The sequence below is a fragment of the Eschrichtius robustus genome, chromosome 1 (assembly GCF_028021215.1).
Source record: "Eschrichtius robustus isolate mEscRob2 chromosome 1, mEscRob2.pri, whole genome shotgun sequence".
NCBI lineage: Eukaryota > Metazoa > Chordata > Mammalia > Artiodactyla > Eschrichtiidae > Eschrichtius > Eschrichtius robustus.
In genome coordinates, this window is record NC_090824.1 from 173198519 (window position 1) to 173219722 (window position 21204).

At 44.8% G+C, this 21204-nt stretch overlaps 1 protein-coding gene across 2 annotated transcripts in view; it reads right to left on the reverse strand.

Annotated features, from left to right (window-relative positions):
• Positions 1 to 21204, reverse strand: part of PITRM1 (pitrilysin metallopeptidase 1) — a 32162-nt gene that overhangs the window by 9366 nt on the left and 1592 nt on the right. For both annotated transcript variants that reach the window (XM_068559571.1, XM_068559573.1), the window contains exons 2-14: positions 20445 to 20550; positions 18378 to 18484; positions 18075 to 18226; positions 17413 to 17527; positions 17238 to 17334; positions 16417 to 16577; positions 14038 to 14164; positions 13701 to 13789; positions 12866 to 12994; positions 12162 to 12275; positions 11914 to 12010; positions 11262 to 11396; positions 9892 to 10030 (exon numbers count right to left, since the gene is read on the reverse strand). In XM_068559571.1, the coding sequence (XP_068415672.1) occupies positions 9892 to 10030; positions 11262 to 11396; positions 11914 to 12010; positions 12162 to 12275; positions 12866 to 12994; positions 13701 to 13789; positions 14038 to 14164; positions 16417 to 16577; positions 17238 to 17334; positions 17413 to 17527; positions 18075 to 18226; positions 18378 to 18484; positions 20445 to 20550 (1568 nt within the window). The remainder of the gene's footprint in view (positions 1 to 9891; positions 10031 to 11261; positions 11397 to 11913; positions 12011 to 12161; positions 12276 to 12865; positions 12995 to 13700; positions 13790 to 14037; positions 14165 to 16416; positions 16578 to 17237; positions 17335 to 17412; positions 17528 to 18074; positions 18227 to 18377; positions 18485 to 20444; positions 20551 to 21204) is intronic.

Genomic DNA, 21204 nt, shown 5'->3' on the forward strand with positions numbered 1-21204 from the left:
CCCCCCACGCCTGCCTCCCCGAGTCCCCAGCACCAGGTCCCCAGGCCCGCGGACGGGTTTCGGCGCAGCTGCTCCCGGGCACCCACCTGTGCCCCGTGGAGGCCCAAGGACCTGGCTCCCCACGCTCTGAGGAACCCCCTGCACTTTCAGGGCCCCCCCACCTGGCCCTCTCCCCGCAGTCAAGCAGAGCACCCCAACACCACCCCTCAGACGCTTCCCATTCTCTGCGTCTGGCCTCCTGCCCTTGTCCTGGTGAACACGCCCGCCGGCCCCGGCTCAGCTGCTCCCGTCAGGATGCTGCTCTTCTCTCAGGGAGGATGCATCAGGGCAGCAGAGGCTGCGAGCACCCTCTCCTCCACCAGACACAGGCTCCCAACGGCCCAGCCGCGCCCCTTCACACGATACACACAGACCCCCAAACTGGAAGACTGTTCGACGTTTCCAATAAATTAATCTCCCATTCCCACTTCTCATTGGTGTTCATCTCCAGATTGGACCCTGACTCACTGATTCTCTGCACTGAAGTCCACACTCAAGACTTACTGACCTGACATAACAGTAAATGCTCTAGCACTGTGTCCTACTTAAGGGACTGTGCAGTGATCTGGAAGACAGAAACACACTCTTTAACCAGGCCCTCCAACCCTTCACACACACCTCCACGGCCAGGCCAGACACCTGACAGACGACTCAGGGAATGCACGGTCTGTGCTTAGGCATGGAATTACCTTCTGTGCCACTAATGGCTATAAGCACAGACGGAAGATGGGTGGGACCACATCAAACTAAAAAGCTTCTGACAGCAAAGGAAACCGTCAACATGAAAAGGCCATGTACACAGCGGGAGAGAAAACTTGCAAGTCAAATATTATCTGGTAAGGGGCTAATATCCAAAATACTTAACGAACTCAATAGCAAAATACAAACAATCCAATTAAAAAATGGGCTTAGGACCTAAATAGGCATTTCTCCAAAGAAGCACACAGATGGCGAACAGCTATAGGAAAAGGTGCTCAACATCACTCACCAGGGACATGCAAATCAAAACACATGAGACATCACCTCACACTTGTCAGAATGGCTATAATAAAAAAGACAAGAGATAACAACTGTTGGTGAGGATGTGGAGAAAAGGGAACCCTTGTGCACTGCTCGTGGGAATGTAAATTGGTGCAGCTACTATGGAAAACAGTATGGTGGTTCCTCAAAATATTAAAACCAGAACTACCATATGACCCAGCAGTCCTACTCCTGGTTATTTATCTGAAGAAAATAAAAACACTAATTTGAAAAGATAACATGCACACCAATGTTCACAGCAGTACTACATACAATAGCCAAGATATGGAAACAACCTAAATGTCCACTGACGGATGAATGGGTAAAATAAGATGTGATACACACACACACACACACACACACACAATGGAACACTACTCAGTCACAAAGGAGATAACGCTGCAATTTGCAACAATGTGGATGAACCTTGAGAGTATTATGCTTAGTGAAATAAGTCAGATAGAGAAAAATAAATACCTATGATCTCACTTATAGGTGCAATCTACAAAATAAAAACACAAAAAAGCAAGCTCATATATACAGAGAACAGACTGGTGGTCGTCCGGGGCGGGGGGAGGAGAAATGGATGAAGGGGTCAAAGCTACAAGTTTGCAGTTCTAAGTAAGTCCTGAGGATGTAATGTAAGCACTGTTACTAAAGTCAGTAATACTGTATTGAGATTTGAAAATTGCTAAGACGATAAAATTTAAAAGTTCTCATCACAAGACAAAAAACTACATGTGGTGACGGATGTTAACTAGACTAATTGTGGTGACCATCTCACAATACACAAATATATCAAATCAGTATGTCGTACATCTGAAACTAATACATTATGTCAGCTATTCCTCAATTTAAAAAAAAGCTTAAAAAAAGGAAGATGGAACTTGTCAATTGGCACTCACAAAACGGAAGTTTATCATATTAATCACAATTAGCATGTTAAATTTATGGAAGACATTTGTAGCAACATGGATGGACCTAGAGATTATCATACTAAGTGAAGTCAGACAAAGAAAGAGAAGTATCATATGATATTACTTACATGTGGAATCTAAAATATGATCTAAAAAATAAAATAAAATAAAATATGATACAAATGAACTTATTTACAAAACAGAAACAGACACACAGACATAGAAAACAAACTTCTGGTTACCAAAGGGAAAGGGAAGAGGGATAAATTAGGAGTTTGTGATTAGCATACACACTACCATGCATAAAATAGATAAACAACAAGGTCCTACTGTATAGCACAGGGAACTATATTCACTAGTTTATAATAGATTGGTTCAAGATGGCGGAGTACAAGGATGTGCGCTCACTCCCTCTTGCGAGAGCACCGGAATCACAACTAACTGCTGGACAGTCATCAACAGAAAGACACTGGAACTCAACAAAAAAGATACCCCACATCCAAAGACAAAGGAGAAGCCACAATGAGACGGTAGGAGGGGCGCAATCACAGTAAAATCAAATCCCGTAACTGCCAGGTGGGTGACTCACAGACTGGAGAACACTTATACCACAGAAGTCCACCCACTGGAGTGAAGGTTCTGAGCCCCACGTCAGGCTTCCCAACCTGAGGGTCTGGCAACGGGAGGAGGAATTCCTAGAGAATCAGACTTTGAAAGCTAGTGGGATCTCACTGCAGGACTTCAACAGGACTGGGGGAAACAGAGACTCCACTCTTGGAGGGCACACACAAAGTAGTGTGAGCATCAGGACCCAGGGGAAGGAGCAGTGACCCCACAGGAGACTGAACCAGACCTACCTGCTAGTGTTGGAGGGTCTCCTGGAGAGGCGGGGGGTGGCTGTGTCTCACCATGAGGACAAGGACACTGGCAGCAGAATTTCGGGGAACTACTCCTTGGCGTGAGCCCTCCCAGAGTCCGCCATCAGCCCCACCAAAGAGCTCGGTAGGCTCCAGTGTTGGGTCACCTCAGGCCAACCAACCAACAGGGAGGGAACCCAGTCCCACCCATCAGCAGGCAAGCAGATTAAAGTTTTACTGAGCTCTGCCCACCAGAGCAACACCCACCTCTACCCACCACCAGTCCCTCCCATCAGGAAACTTGCACAAGCCTCTTAGATAGCCTTATCCACCACAGGGCAGACAGGAGAAGCAAGAAGAACTACAATCCTGCAGCCTGTGCAACAAAAACCACATGGACAGAAAGACAGACAAGATGAAAAGGTAGAGGACTTTGTACCAGATGAAGGAACAAGATAAAACCCCAGAAAAACTAAATGAAGTGGAGATAGGCAACCTTCCAGAAAACGAATTCAGAATAATGATAGTGAAGATGATCCAGGACCTCGGGAAAAAGAATGGAGACAAAGATCGAGAAGATGCAAGAAATGTTTAACAAACACCTAGAAGAATTAAAGATCAAACAAACAGAGATGAACAATACAATAACTGAAATGAAAAATACACTAGAAGGAATCAATAGCAGAATAACTGAGGCAGAAGAACAGATAAGTGACCTGGAAGACAGAATGGTGGAATTCACTGCTGCGGAACGGAATAAAGAAAAAAGAATGAAAAGAAATGAAGACAGCCTAAGAGACCTCTGGGACAACATTAAACGCACCAACATTTACATTATAGGGGTCCCAGAAGGAGAAGAGAGAGAGAAAGGACCAGAGAAAATATCTGAAGAGATTATAGTTGAAACTTCCCTAACATGGGAAAGGAAACAGCCACCGAAGTCCAAGAAGTGCAGAGAGTCCCAGGCAGGATAAACCCAAGGAGAAACACGCTGAGACACCTAGTAATGAACCTGACAAAAATTAAAGACAAAGAAAAATTACTGAAACCAACAGGGGAAAAATGACAAATAACTTACAAGGGAACTCCCATAAGGTTAACAGCTGATTTCTCAGCAGAAACTCTACAAGCCAGAAGGGAGCGGCATGATATATTTAAGGTGATGAAAGGGAAGAACTTACAACCAAGGTTACTCTACCCGGCAAGGATCTCATTCAGATTCAATGGAGAAATCAAAAGCTTTACAGACAAGCAAAAGCTAAGAGAATTCAGCACCACCAAACCAGCTCTACAACAAATGCTAAAGGAACTTCTCTAAGTGGGAAACACAAGAGAAGAAAAGCATCTACAAAAACAAACCCAAAACAATTAAGAAAATGGTCATAGGAGGATACATATCGATAATTACCTTAAACGTGAACGGATTAAATGCTCCAAACAAAAGACACAGGCTCGCTGAATGGATACAAAAACAAGACCCATATATATGCTGTCTACAAGAGACCCACTTCAGACCTAGGGACACATAGAGACTGAAAGTGAGGGGATGTAAAAAGATATTCCATGCAAATGGAAATCAAAAGAAAGCTGGCGTAGCAATACTCATATCAGATAAAATAGACTTTGAAATAAAGAATGTTACAAGAGACAAAGAAAGACACTACATAATGATCAAGGGATCAATCCAAGAAGACATAATAATTAGAAATATATATGCACCCAACATAGGAGCACCTCAATACATAAGGCAACTGCTAACAGCTATAATAGAGGAAATCGACAGTAACACAATAGTGGGGGACTTTAACACCTCACTTACACCAATGGACAGATCATCCAAACAGAAAATTAATAAGGAACACAAGTTTTAAATGACACACTAGACCACATAGATTTAATTGATATTTATAGGACAGGCCATCCAACAGCAGATTACACGTTCTTCTCAAGTGCGCACGGAACATTCTCCAGGATAGATCACATCTTGGGTCATACATCAAGCCTCAGTAAATTTAAGAAAATTGAAATCATATCAAGCATCTTTTCTGACCACAACACTATGAGGTTAGAGATCAATTACAGGGAAAAAAATGTAAAAAACACAAACACATGGAGGTTAAACAATACGTTACTAAATAACCAAGAGATCACTGAAGAAATCAAAGAGGAAATCAAAAAATACCTAGAGACAAATTACAACGAAAACACAACGATCCAAAACCTATGAGATGCAGCAAAAGCAGTTCTAAGAGGGAAGTTTATAGCAATATAAGCTTACCTCAAGAAACAAGAAAAATCTCAAATAAACAATCTAACATTACACCTAAAGGAACTGGAGAAAAAAAAAAAAAAAAACCCAAAGTTAGTAGAAGGAAAGAAATCATAAAGATCAGAGCAGAAATAAATTAAATAGAAACAAAGAAAACAAGAGCAAAGATCAATAAAACTAAAAGCTGGTTCTTTGAGAGGATAAAAGAATTGATAAACCATTAGCCAGACTCATCAAGAAAAAGAGGGAGAGGACTCAAACCAATAAAATTAGAAATGAAAAAGGAGAAGTCACAACAGACACCACAGAAATACAAAGCATCCTAAGAGACTACTACAAGCAACTCTATGCCAATAAAATGGACAGCCTAGAAGAAACGGACAAATTCTTAGAAAGGTATAACCTTCCAAGACTGAACCAGGAAGAAACAGAAAATATGAACAGACCAATCAAAAGTAATGAAATTGAAACTGTGATTAAAAATCTTCCAACAAACTAAATTAAAGTCCAGGACCAGATGGCTTCACAGGTGAATTCTATCAAACATTTAGAGAAGAGCTAACACCCATCCTTCTCAAACTCTTCCAAAAAACTGCAGAGGAAGGAACACTCCCAAACTCATTCTATGAGGCCACCACCACCCTGATAGCAAAACCAGAGAAAAATAGTACAAAAAAATAAAATTACAGACCAATATCACTGATGAATATAGATGCAAAATTCCTCAACAAAATACTAGCAAACAGAATCCAACAACACATTAAAAGGATCATACACCATGATCAAGTGGGATTTATCCCAGGGACACAAGGATTCCTCAATACATGCAAATCAGTGTGATACACCACATTAACAAATTGAAGAAGAAAACCCATATGATCATCTCAATCGACGCAGAAAAATCTTTTGACAAAATTCAACACCCATTTATGATAAAAACTCTCCAGAAAGTGGGCATAGAGGGAACCTACCTCAACATAATAAAGGCCATATAGGACAAACCCATAGCAAACATCATTCTCAATGGTGAAAACCTGAAAGCATTTCCTCTAAGATCAGGAACAAGACAAGTATGTCCACTCTCGCCACTATTATTCAACATAGTTTTGGAAGTCCTAGCCATGGCAATCAGAGAAGAATAGGAAATAAAAGGAATACAAATTGGAAAAGAAGAAGTAAAACTGTCACTGTTTGTAGATGACATGATACTCTACATAGAGAATCCTAAAGATGCCACCAGAAAACTACTAGAAGTAATCAATGAATCTGGTAAAGTTGCAGGATACAAAATTAATGCACAGAAATCTCTTGCATTCCTATACACTAATGGTGAAAAATGGCAAAGAGAAATTAAGGAAACACTCCCATTTACCATTGCAACAAAAAGAATAAAATACCTAGGAATAAACCTACCTAGGGAGACAAAAGGCCTGTATGCAGAAAACTATAAGACACTGATGAAAGAAATTAAAAATGACACAAACAGATGGAGGGATATACCATGTTCTTGGATTGGAAGAATCAATACTGTGAAAATGACTATACTACCCAAAGCAATCTACAGATTCAATGCAATCCCTATCAAACTACCAATGGCATTTTTTACAGAACTAGAACAAAAAATCTTAAAATTTGTACAGAGATACAAAAGACCCTGAATAGCCAAAGCAGTCTTGAGGGAAAAAAACAAGAGCTGGAGGATTCAGACTCCCTGACTTCAGACTATACTACAAAGCTACAGTAATCAAAACAATATGGTACTGGCACAAAAACAGAAATACAGATCAATGGAACAGGATAGAAAGCCCAGAGACAAACCCACGCAGCTACGGTCAACTAATCTATGACAAAGGAGGCAAGGATATACAATGGAGAAAAGACAATCTCTTCAATAAGTGGTGGTGGGAAAACTGGACAGCTACATATAAAAGAATGAAATTAGAACACTCTCTAACACCATACACAAAAATAAACTCAAAATGGATTCGAGACCTAAATGTAAGACCGGACACTATAAAACTCTTAGAGGAAAACATAGGAAGAACACTCTGACATAAATCACAGCAACATCTTTTTTGATCCACCTCCTAGAGTAATGGAAATAAAAACAAAAATAAACTAATGGGACCTACTGAAACTTCAAACCTTTTGCACAGCAAAGGAAACCATAAAGAAGACGAAAAGACAACCCTCAGAATAGAAGAAAATATTCGCAAACGAATCAACGGACAAAGGATTAATCTCCAAAATATATAAACAGCCCATGCAGCTCAATATTAAAGAAACAAACAATCCAATCCAAAAATGGGCAGAAGACCTAAATAGACATTTCTCCAAAGAAGACATACAGATGGCCAAGAGGCACATGAAAAGCTGCTCAACATCACTAATTATTAGAGAAATGTAAATCAAAACTACAATGAGGGCGCTTCCCTGGTGGCGCAGTGGTTGAGAGTCTGCCTGCCAATGCAGGGGACACGGGTTCGAGCCCTGGTCTGGGAGGATCCCACATGCCGCGGAGCAACTAGGCTCGTGAGCCACAATTACTGAGCCTGCGCGTCTGGAGAGGCCACGATAATGAGAGGCCCCGCGCACCGCGATGAAGAGTGGCCCCCACTTGCCACAACTAGAGACAGCCCTCGCACAGAAACGAAGACCCAACACAGCCATAAATAAATAAAATAGTGTTTAAATAAATAAAAATAAAAATAACAAGCCAGCTTGTATATCACCTGCTCTTTAAAAAAAAAAAAAAAAAAAAAACTACAATGAGGTATCACCTGACACCAGTTAGAATGGGCATTGTCAGAAAATCTACAAACAACAAATGCTGGAGAGGGTGTGGAGAAAAGGGAACCCTCTTGCACTGTTGGTGGGAATGTAAATTGATACAGCCACTATGGAGAACAGTATGGAGGTTCCTTAAAAAACTGAAAACAGAATTACCATATGACCCAGCAATCCCACTACTGGGCATATACCCAGAGAAAACCGTAATTCAAAAAGACACATGCACCCCAATGTTCACTGCAACACTATTTACAATAGCCAGGTCAAGGAAACAACCTAAATGCCCATCGACGGATGGATAAAGAAGATGTGGTATATATATACAATGGAGTATTACTCAGCCGTAAAAAGGAACGAAATTCGTAGAGACGTGGATGGATCTAGAGACTGTCATACAGAGTGAAGTAAGTCAAAAAGAGAAAAACAAATATCATATGTTAACGCATATATGTGGAGCCTAGAAAAATGGTACAGATGAACCGGTTTGCAGGGAAGAAAGAGAGACACAGATGTGGAGAACAAACGTATGGACACCAAGGGGGGAAAGTGGCGGAGGGGTGTGGTGTGGTGTGACGAACTGGGAGATTAGGATTGACATATATACATTAATATGTATAAAATGGATAACTAATAAGAACCTACTGTATAAAAAAATTCAAAAAATAATATTTTATAATAAACTATAATGGAAAAAAATCTGAAAAAGAATCTATAGCTATATCTGAATCACTTTGCTGTATACCAGATACACAACATTGTAAATCAACTATACTTCAATTAAAAATAAATTTATGCAAGAGCTTAAAGTAACTGACTCTTTGTATGTCTAAAGAAGAATTCAGAGATTATAAATAGGTTACAAGTTGACAGTAATTGTGTCTTTACAAAATTATACCACCTCCAACTTAGCATGATCAAATGGAATTACTTACTTTTCACTTAAAGTCAAATCCACCTCCCGACAAGCCTGATAAATTCTTCATGTAATCCCAGCCAACTTTTGTGGCGGGGGGGGGGGTTTGGGGGTGTATATGTAGTTGTGTATACTGCGTGTATGTATATATATATTAATAAACTTCATTATTATATAAGTCACAAACGATAAAATTCACAACTTTAAAGATACAACCCAATGGATTCTGACAAAGGTATCATGATGCGGAAGGTGCCGCCACCCCAGAAGGTTCCCCGCAGGTGATCCCTGCTGTGCTCCCAGACTCACCGGCCTCAGTCACTAGAGCATCAGCATTTCTAGGGCTTCAGGTAAACGAGCCTGTTCCACAGGTGTTCCTTTGTGCCCCTGACTTCACTTAGCACAATGCTTTGAGACTCACGGATATTGAGTGTATCAGTATTTTGGTCCCCTTTATGGCTGAGCGGCATTTCACTGTGTGGATACTTCACGGTATTTCCCTGTGTGGACACCACGTGGGAGAAACGAGGCTGGCTCAAGTTCTGTGTGGACCGATGCTTTCACTTCTCTTGGGTAAACGCTCAGGAGTAGGACCACCGGGCTTTACAGGCAGTGCAAGTTAGCACTGGAAGATACCACAGACCCGTTTCTGTGCTCACAGCGCCTGCACCACAGGGACCGGGGTGGGGGGTTCCATGAGGAACTCAAGGCCTGTGTCGCCCCGAGACCTGCCTCTCTCCTGAACCCACAGCTCACACTGTCCACAGGGCCCGTTTGCAGTTAACTATGTACTGCAACGCAACACACATTTAGTGGCCTATTACAGCCCCTAGTACAGAGAAGGCATTTGTAAAATCTGTGAATGAATAAACCTTATAAAGCCACCTCTTTTCCAGTATGCCTGCCTTTCCTGCTGAATCACAGGGTGGATTTTTTAAAAACAGGGTCAATCCTACTGGGGTTGAACCCACCACACCAAACAGAGAACTCCGTAGGCACCCAACAGAGGATTGTTGGCTGAAACGACACTTATTCCTAAACAGCTCAGTGGGGCTGGGTGAAGGCAAGGGAATTACCAGGCCTGACCTTTTTCATAGATCTGCTGCTTGTCTTCCGGGGAAAGAGAGTTGACCTTTTGCTTCAGTTTTTCTGTTTCCAGCTGCATTTGTTTCTCGGAATACTTGTCGTCTGGTTTCATTGATAAAGTCAACTTATGCTGATTATTCTGCAACAAAAAAGCCAAATTAAAACAAGATTTTCACATGTCCAGCACCGAGACAGCCTCGAGCACGGTGCTCTCGGCCCTGCAGTTCTGTTTTCCCATTTCACAGTCACGACGACAGAACTCGCCCCAAAGGGCTGTGTGCGGAGAGCCTGTGAGCCACACGCAATCCTTGAGGTCCACACGCAATCCTCGAGGTCCACGTGCTCTGCGGGGACGACGTGCTCCACACAGGCCGGTGCTGTTACGCGACCACTGTGGTTACTACGTCTTAACCACAAATGCGTTGACATTCAACGTTCCCTTTACACGTTGGTTGTACAAAGAAACTGCTTGCACTTTTTAATATTATAAATCTTTTGGCTTTAGTCTAAATCGAAAATAACGTAGAATAAAGTAATTTAATTTTTATCTAGTCTTCATTATACTGTTAACTTCTCAAAGGCTGGGACTATATTCTGCACTCAGTATTTTATAAATTATGAGGACAAAACAGATGCTGCCCTAACGTGAAAATAAATGTTAGGTAACTTAATGTGCCCCTGATTTAGGCAGCCTCTAGAAACACACGCACACAAAAGGCTCACCTGTGACACTACACAGAGTGGGAGAATTATAGCACGACAAGCACTTCATGTGAAATAACTCGTAACTCAAGAAGAGACTGCTGGCCGAATGGTCCCAAATGCTGGTGCACAGGAACGTGGCTCTCAGTCATGGCAGGATGGTGTCGTCCACCCACCACCCCCCGACCCCCGGGGCAAGGGAGGTAGATGACATTCTGTCCTATCAGTGACCATCCACTAAGGAACACACATCAAGCACAAAAGCCCACAAATCTGTGGAGACAAACAAGCGAGCACCAGAAGACGCCTTGGTAAAAACCACCAGAATATTTACACATTTAGGCGACTCTTCTCGTATTCCATGTATCCTATTACCAAAACACGACAAAAACACGGGCAGATGTTTTGTTATACACATACCTACACGCATTCATATGTAAAAAAACATGCACATATTCATATAAAAACCAACCTGCCTAAGAATCTGGAAAATTGAATTTTTAAAGCTAACATGACCACTTACAATTTTAATTAGTAAGTAAGAAATTATGTCACCTGTCTGTTAGCAGAAAGGGACTTACACAGTGTAGATTATATTCCTAATGTTCCCTTCATTGTTATAAAATTCAACTTCAAAACTACAGACATAAATCCTCCAAGTTTCTTACCTTAAAATACTGTTTTACTTTTTCTTGCAAAAACTTTGGATTTTCCTCCAGGCACTTCCGGAAACGAGCCACCTGACTCCCGAGCTTGAGGAGCTCCACAGGGTCCCCATCGTGATTCCAGCAGGAAGCTATGTACTGCAACGGGGGTCACGACATGCGGCACGTTACCTGTGAACTCGGCGTCGGCTCAGCCAACATCCAAGCCTGTCTTTTCATTAAGACTCAGTTTCCATATTTAAAAATACTACAGATGACTGTTCATGACAAAAATTAAGTCATTCTTTGGCTAGAAGAAGGAAAACTAAACTCATTTTATGTGAGTTTTTTCCCTAACAAATTAAAAAGCACAGGTTCAAAAATTACTTTTTGGAAAATATAATTACTAATAGTTATCATTAATCCCTATCCGTTTAAAGCACTCTGCATAAATCTATTAAAAAATAAGACATCGAAAAGCTAATGAAGTAAGCTAATAAAAAGACAAGCAATGTATTATTAAAATTAAATTAACAGTAATTTTATATCCGATCCAAAACACCACAACTTTCAAGGTTCAAATGAAAGGTGCTGTGAATAACAATCTATATTTTCGAGAACCACTAATTATAAAGGTAACAAAAAAAGAGAAATGAGGCGTTTGAGCAATACACACAGACGTCAGGGCGAGTCCAAAGCTGACAGACTGGTGCTTCATCTGTATCTCAATTTTATGAAGTAATGCTTCGATTCGATCATCTTCAAATCCTTTCCTATAGAAACACCAAGAACTCAGATGTTGAGAAGAAATCCATGTTTCTGAACAAGGCAGCTCCCATGAAGGAGCGTGTGTTCTGTGACGTAAAGTGCCCCCTGCACTAAGGAGAGGGGACTCCAGCCCAGCCCCACAGACACCGCACATACTCGATGATGTCATCCAGCGTCCTATCCACGAGGTCCCGGACTGTCTGAATGTCCTTCTCTGCGATACCCTGCAGGCCCACGCTGAAGTAGGCCTCCCGCGTGCAGCCATTGTACCTGGGATACAAAAGCAGGTAATGCGTTAGAATCTGTACAGCCTCCATCACTCGTTTATAAGATGCTTTACTGAGATCAAACCCTCTACAGGACACAGGCAAGGACTCCCCCATGAGAAAGCCAGTAAAGCAGCGTCCTCGGGTATTTGCTGCTCAGATACAACTGGTCACATTTACATTCATGTCCTTTTAACATTTCTAAAAATCACAATTTAAATTTTAGATTTAAGGCAGAATAAATCTGGAGAGTTTTACAAAATCTTAAGATTTCAAAGAATATTTAATGGCCTGATTTTTAAAACAGGCAGCAGTATGCCATTCTGAGATCTTGGAAGAGCTACCTTGTTGGGTTTTGTTTGTTTGTTTGTTTTTGCCAAATGTCCCCTGCAGGGGACACAAACAGCCTGTCCTGGAACCATAGCTGGGGCGGGAAGAGGGCCGTCCTGTGACTATGGGATGTGGAGCATCTACACCCTTGACCCCTCCCCATGAGCTGCCAGTTGTGACAACCTAAAATGTGTCCAGACATTGTGAAATGTCAAAATTGCCCCTAATCGTGGACTAATGATCTGATCTGGTAATAAAACGTACCCAACGTCAGGGGAAAAGTCTGTGCCGAGTCCAGATTCAATGAGGGCTTTGTAGAAGGGGGAGTTGGGGCCACTGATCAAGAGTGAAGACAGAAGGTTCAGCATGAAGGCTTCAAATGTGTCAGTGATGCTTCATTTATAAAAACGGGAGGGGGAGGAAAAAAAGGGAAACGGTTGGCCCTTATAAATGTTTTCAAAATTACTAAAATCACTACTAAATTGACACTTATTTCCCCCCAAAACTGAAGTTCTACTAGAAATTCTTGCATTTCAACCTCTATTTTAACAGTTACATGGATAAAGAGAGTATTTTTTGATTTTCAAAGCTCTCATATGCTGGGATTCTGGGGCTCCCAAACCCTGAGGCTAACAGAGCTGCACATCGCATGCTAGCACACGACAGGGTGCCCAGCACTCTGACGCGCACTGTTTCAGTATAACCGCACCGCCCACACGCAGATGAGAGACACACAGGAAACGGGGCCATTCGGTCAGGCTGTGCAGCTGCAGAGGGCAGACACCGACAGCGCGGCAGGACCCCTTCCTGCCCACACGCCCTGCGGGCCCAGGCCTCTGGGATTACAGTCGTGTGAACAGTGTTCTTTCAAGGCCACAGTTCACAGTGCTCTTATCACGCACAGAGGCATCCCTGACCCCAACACTAAACCCAAACCATCCCAGACGTTGTTATAAACAAACACCCCACACCTACCACTGCTGGACTCCCGAATTCTTACCACCCACTCACTTATGCCCAAGTGGAGCGTCCTCCGCCCCCGACCTCCCAGGTACCCCGTCCCCACTGGGTCGGCAGCGTGAGCTCTACGCACACTCACTCTGGCAGGAGGAAGCTGACGCTGATGGTCGTCTGCTCTGAGGAGCCCGCGGCCAGCGAGTCCGGGGCACACGTGACCTGGAACTCCCTCTGGAAGAGGACAGAGCGTGTGTGAAGGGGTTCAAACAAGCACAGGTTACCTGATGTATAAAACAGTCCACGGGATACCTTTCACTAGATTAACTTTCCTCCCAAATAACTGCTCTTCCAGCTTGAGAAGCTGTTACGTACATGGCACAGCCCACGGCATCTGAAAACCCTATTAACACATGCCCGCGCCTCCATGTCACGTATCTGACAGGCCTGGTGACACTGATGACTCTGGACCTGGCACTTACAGGCTTATCCCAAGGCTTCTGGGCTGGCACTGCGGTACGTGGCTTGATTCTCTGAAATTTACTCAGTGCTTCTTCATGAATTTGTTTCAGATGCTGTTCTAGCAGAAAATTACCGTAAGTGAAGAACCTGAAATTTTGAGAGAATACCTTAGTCTATTTTAGGTTAAAAGATTAGAAATCAACACAGACGGCTTAGTATGAACTGGAGGGTGTGCAGGACATGACAGCCGATAACACGCCACTTTCCACGCTGAAGTGAACTTCACACAGGAACACCTTTTTTCACTTGATTTAACCACAAACACCAAAGAGGCTTTTGCTCTTTTTACAAGATGTGGTTCAAACAAAATACAAATTGTACAAAAGGGATTAATTAAATGTAGTCTGGCAAAAATTGCTCTTCATTTTGAATCTACTATAAAGGTGTTTCAAAAACCAAATAAGTTGCACATTAAAATACTTAAGACCTTAGCTACAGTAACACAATAATCCACCTAAGACTACCAAACAAAATTTAATTCACAAACTTCAAACTTAGGCTACAAGTTTCAGGTCACACATGTTTTCAAGACAACATATAATTCATCGGGGATAAAGAAGACAATGACAGACTTCATCTTTGTAACAGAATGCTGTATGAGCTACGATTAAGGGCTAGGGAAGTAGCATCCTCAAGATCCCGTCACATCTCCCATTCGGAATTTAGAATGTGATAATCCAGTGGCAACAAGCACCCCTGGTGCCGTCCAAACAGAGTCTCTATATGCCCATCTGCATTTAGCTCCAGAACTCCCTGGAGAAAAGGCCAGCTACGGATTGGGAGCAGGCTGAGCCTAGATTTGGGGCTGGGGCAGAAACCAATGAAGTTACTGAAGACTAAAGACCTTCAGAAAGACAGGATGACTGTCAAGGAGCTTCCTTAGGCCGCAGTGGGGCAAATTTGAGCATTAAAAAAATTTATTTTAATTTCCCTTGATCACACCTTAAATATACACATATAGGAAAACGTTTCCATGAGGTTGTAATGATATTTTAAAAAATGAAATAATTCAAACAAGACTAAAAAAAGTCCTTTCTGTCATCATTGGAGGAGTGCCAGCCCCCAAAACTGGACAGCCAAGGGAAACCTCACTCCCACTGCCCACCCCCCGCCTTTCCCGGGAGAACCATACTTCAGGGTAAACCCTTCTTTACAGAAACCCAGCCAATAAATATAGAAGAAATTACAGAATTCTTTAGAAAATTTGCAAACCCTATCACAGGAAATGCTCCAGGCAACAATTATCACTTAACATAAGAGCCGCTCCCAGGCTGTGAGGAGCGTGACTATTCTCGGGGCCAGCACGCCGATCCAGCAGCCGGCCTGGGTCCGCAGGGGGAGCGGGGCTTTCAGTGGGGGGAGGTCGCCATCACCATCCTACCAGCCCTGGCATTCCCGCTGGGTGCAGCAGGCACGCAGGCATCACCTACGAGGGTGCAGGCAGTCTCTGGACCCACGTCCAGCTCTCAGGAAACACAGGAGCACGTCCGCTGATACCAGAGAAGCGGCGAGACACCCCAGGAGGCGAGAAAGTCAAGAAGGGGCCTGGCCTAATGTCTTCAACTAGTCCATGAGAATGAGGAGGGGGCACTGTTCCACTAGAAAGGGTGCTTAGGAGACACGGCGGGGAAAGGCAGTTTGTGGGCCTCATCTGATCAAACATTTTGGAGACAACTGGAAAATCAATTTGGGCTGAGGTATAGGTGGTTCTAATCAATTATTTTTTATTTTGTTAAACGTGAAAATGGTATTATCTTACGTAAAAGAACATCCTCGAACATATCTATGCGTATCTGTGTGTACCTACGCACACGTCCAAAGGACGAAGCTACGCGGTAAGTGTACGGAGTTCGTCGTTCTACTCTCTACACTCTCCTGGATGCTTTAGACTTTTCATAATTTAAATTTAAACGTTTCACACTTAAAATAATCTTGCAAGTATGACTTTACATGAACACTTAATGTATCTGCAAACACGGCTATTAGCGTTTTATTATTAACGATGTCTAACACAAGCAATCTATCAGGAAGTAAATCTCTGAGGTTTAATGATGCAGCCGCCACTTCGGGGGCACCTCTCCAGGGACCGTGTCAGCCTGCGAGGAGGACCTGCCAGCCTCCCCTGTCACCCCCTCAGCACAAAGCTGGGCCGGCAGAGGAGGTGGGCGGGCAGGCTGGACCCTCACTGTGCTGGGAGTGTGAGAGTTACTGCTGCAGACCCGAAGGAGTGTCTAAACGCACACAATTGTTACGCAAACCTTTCCAAGCCGAACTGGAGAGAAGCATGACAGTGCAAGGAAAGCAAACACCTGGCACTGAGCTTCACAAGGCAGAGTCACCTGGCGTTGCTGGGGTGGTAGTGTGTGGCGTGGAACTGTCTGAGCTGCTCCCACGTGAGGTCTGGGATGCACAAGGGGTCCCCTCCGGAGACCACTGAGTACGTGTGGTCGGGAAGCAGGCGGCTCTGAACATGCTGCGAGAATATCCTCTCGTTATCTGTCTTAAGTAAAAGTACACGTGTACGTGAAGACCAACGCAGGCACTGTTCATGTAATTCAACAAATCAGCCACGTCCTGGGAGCACACCCACCAACATCCCGCAAGGACAACTGTTCTCGTGGTACATGAGGACACCCACTGATGCATCTTTCAGCCATGAAGTGATGTTAATTAAGGTGTGTACGATGTTTTTTCAGGCGTGGTGCGACCGCACACTTTTAAACCCTACAGTAAAGTGTACACATAACTTTTACACGCACCGGAGCCAAAAAAATCCCTGTGACCCGCTTTACTGAGACATTCACTTTATGCAGTAGTCTTTACTGAAAACTTGATTTGTAATTAGATCTGTAAACCCCACCGTATACTCGGGCAAGAGAGAGTGGAAAAGACAAGGTCTTGGGACCGTCAGGAACGCGGTCTTCACCTGGCTGAGCCCCTGCAGGTCACAGGGCACTGTGGCTCCCACACCACAGCTGGGAACTGCTGCCCAGCTCGCTGTCCTGCGGCCCTGCTCACGGCACCGCGCCCGCTAATTCCAGTTCTCACAGTGAGAAAACTGTGACATGGCAGGACGCCAACTAGCTACCAAGCCTATTCGTACTTCAACACTTTATACAGTAAGATAATTTAACCCAACATGAAAAAGGAAAACACTCACAAACGCTCCCTTCATTTCGTTAAAGACGACTCCTTTAAAGACCAAGGGAGTCTGGGGGTCACTGGGATCCTCATGTTCTAGTCGCCATCCTTCCTGACTAAAGAGTAACAAACAATTACATGGGGACGGTCACTCTATCATTAAGGTAAAGATCAATTAACCAATCACAACATACCAGAAATCCAGTTCCCGCAAGCAGGGAAAGAAGGCTGCGTCCAAATACACGGATAGGAGGTTCTGGAAGTCCTTGGGGTTTTGTGTGGAAAATGGGTACAGGGTGTAATCACTAGCTGGACACAATGAAGAGGGAGATTTTAAATACAGCAGTTCCTGCAGGACTCCTCCACCTCAGCCCCGTCTCAGCCTCACGGCAGGCCTGACCTAGCAGGGGCACAGAGGCAGCAGCACCCACTCCAGGTGGCAGGTCTGACACCGGGGTCACCCGCGGGCCCAGAGGACGGCCTGGCCTGCAGAGCGCCCACTGCGTGTGCCCAGCCGCCCCCGTCGCCGGCCCATCACTGCCCGGCTTCCTGCAGTCACCACCCAGACACCAGCACCATCACCGCTAACCTAAGCTCCAGAGGCCGAGCTTTATAACACTACTCCCCAAAGAAAATGGCTGTCACCTTTTCCAGAAAAAACTCAGACACATTTCTCCTAAAACTCCAGGTTTTATAATCAACCACAATTTGGCTTTCCCAAATGATTACGCTTCTAACGTCCTCCAGACAGGGAATGGGAAATCTACCCCAGTCTCCTGAGTGCCAAGACCCCACCCCCTCCTGCCATCTCAGAAACTGCAGGAAGGCAGGGCTGTGTCCCCAGACCACGCCTCACCCGTGAAGGCGTTCATGAACGTAGACAGCGACCTGTTCAGCATCTTGAAGAAGGGGTCCCGGCAGGGGTACCTCTGAGAGCCGCACAGGACCGTGTGCTCCAGGACGTGCGGGGCGCCGCTGCTGTCCGCGGGGGCGGTGCGGAACTGCACACTGCGGGGACAGGTCCACACCCAGTGAGCCACCGCCTGGCCGTGGGGAGCGGAGGAGGGAAACTCCTCGACTCTCCCGGTTAAACTGTTGAAGGTGCGGTAGATGCTCCAAGCAGAGCATCCAGGCCGTGCCCTCAGGACGCAGCACACACCTGAACAGGTTGTTTCTGTCCTCTCTGGCCAGGTGCAAGTGCTGTGCCCCCGTGCTGTCATGGCTGAGTTTCACGGCGGTCAGCGTCAGCTCAGGAACAGACGTTACCTGAACCAACGAGGAAAACAGGAACAATTCAACTCGGCTGGAAAGGCGTCCGGGACGGTGACAGTGCATCCACGGCTGCGGGACCAGCTCCTCTGCCGGAGGCCAAGGCAGTACTGGCAGGAACCACCATGTCCAGAGTCCACAGACCAGGCAGGCAGGACCCGGGGCTGAGGACAAGGCACACCCACACCTTCTCTCCTCAATGCTCACTGTTGCCTAGGGATTTCCTGACTGCGCCACAGGTAACACTGGGAAGCAAGCGTTCCCACCCCATCAGGGTGATGAGGCAGTTTGCTAAGACCACAGAGCCTGGATTGAGACCCCTTCTGTCACACCAGGCTGCCCCAAAGGAGATCAGGCTTTCGTCTGGAATGTCTGTGGTGTCTCTCGCACACTTCATCTCCGGGGACGCTCAGAACAGCCCCGCCGGGAGGTAAACACGGGGATGGACCTGAGCCTGGGGCACCGGAAGGATGTTCTTGGGACTAAACTTTGCTTCTCCTGGTTTATGAGTTCCTGGCGGTGAGCTGGGGCTATCGCCAGTTACATGTTCCTAGTGGGAGGGTCCATGAGGATACAGATCACTCCCCACAGAGGCAAACCCATTCTCACCCCTGGTGGAGGTTGTGTGTGCGTGCGTGCTTCTGTAACTTCCACTGTCCTTGGTACTAAAGCAACTGTGTCAAGGCCCCTCTCCTTCAACCGCAGTACCGGGTCATCGTAACCACCACACAGCCGTGAGACTGACCTGTCTTCGCTGACAACTTACTGGCAGGGCAGAGATTAGAACTCGGGTGTCCTGAGCCTGCTCTGGGGGCCCTGCCACAAAAGCTATGTGCTTCAAGTGTTCTACTGATGCCCACGTAAGTTATACCCATGAAATCATTTACGTCTCGAAATCACTTATACCTCAGAGCTCACAACTGTACTTTGTAAGATGTGATCAATGAATTTAAAACCAGTCTGCCTCTTAAACAGCTTTCACAGTAACTGTTTCTAAAAAGCATGATAGCTTATCATAAACTAAGTTTCTACAAAACTTGAAACATAAAGGAAAAGAATCAGCCTCTGAACAAGGTATTATTAACCACAACTGTATTAGAAATCCCAAGTCCCCTGAGAAGTCTTTAGGGGCCTCACAATGCTCTCGCCCACAGCCATGAACCCCTCTAAGTGGCTCAAAGCTCCTGGACCCTGCCTTGAACACTACCTGCCCCTGCGCTGGGCCCGCTCCCGTTGCCTGGAGACAGATGGCGGCTCTCCTTTCCTGCTCCACAAACCCGTCCCCACCCAGCGCCCAGCAGCCCCCTCTCCTGCGTCTTCCTCTTGCTCTCTGCACCTCAGCATGCTGTTCCTTGTCCTGCACCTGCACACGTGTCCTTCTGACTGTGAGCTGCCTGCCTTTGTTTTCATTAGAGTGTCAAGCACAGTGTGAAACCAGCAACCAGTCAATTATGTGATGTGCATTGTTTTCAATTATAGCATTAAAGAAAAAAACAATGTGAAAGTTTAAGCCAAACAAAGCAATAACCAAATAAAATCCATTTTTACATAAACTTAAGTACCTATAGGCCCACAATCTCTTTTCTATAATCCTGAAACCCAAATGGCTCAAAAACAGAAAGATTTTGCCTAAGTTTGGAGCAAACTCAGCCGATGGTGAAACTTGACCTGAATAGATGTGGGGCCTTCAGTCTTCATTACCAGTCATGACTGATGCAGAAACAAAAACGCGTTCATTTACTTTCTGAGCTCTGAAAAGATGTGAGGCGTCTAGGGGTTCAGGGAAGGGATTAGGGATCTGTACTCATTTAAGAGACAGAAAATCCCTTCATTTGCAAACTCCGCTCCTTTGAGCACCTGCTGTGAAACAGGAGGAAGCCAGGGCCTGGGGACACAGATGAAAACTCCTGCGGTCTCTGCTCTGGGACCTGACACAGGAAGAGCACACAGGGCCTACCTGGCTGACTGTGAAGCCGTGGATCTTCTCTCCAACCCGGTACCGCAGCAGCGCCCTCTCACAGGCCGTGGTGCTCGCCCACCTCCATGCTCCGAGGCTGGCGCTCCTATGTTTAAGGAAAATAATCAAAGTTACATGATTTGCAGGGAGACTGGCTAACATAATTCAGCAACATAATGAAAACACTGTCATGGGATAAAGAATTCAAAGAAAAATGAAAACCTGCATCTTCTAAACACATTCCAGGAAATTTCCATTAAAGTTCTTTCAGTTTTATCTCAACTCATGCAACGTCAACTAATAAATAAATGTTGAAAACCTGTTATTTGTACGTGTCCATAAATAACTATAATACAATTATGACACCAATTTCCCTTGCGTAGAAAACAACTCATGTCAAAATCACAGTATCACAATAAACTCAGTCTACAATAAAGTCCCATTACGTACCTTCCAAATGGGTGAAAACCAAGAAGTCTAGTATTACCAGGGACTCACACACAGCCACCGGGTGTGCACACTGAATGGAGACTGCGGAAGAGCACTGGCCTTATTCAGATTAGCAGTTCATTCCCCTGGACGTACGTGCTCTGGAGACCTGTGCTCATGCCCCGGTGCGCACGCCCGTACACACACACACTCACACACACACGCATACACCATTCCCAAGAACCCCAAACCCCAGTGGCCCAGATGTCCAGCAACAGAAAACACGTAAATTGTGGACTATTCGGTTGATAAACTTGGTCCTAAGAATGAA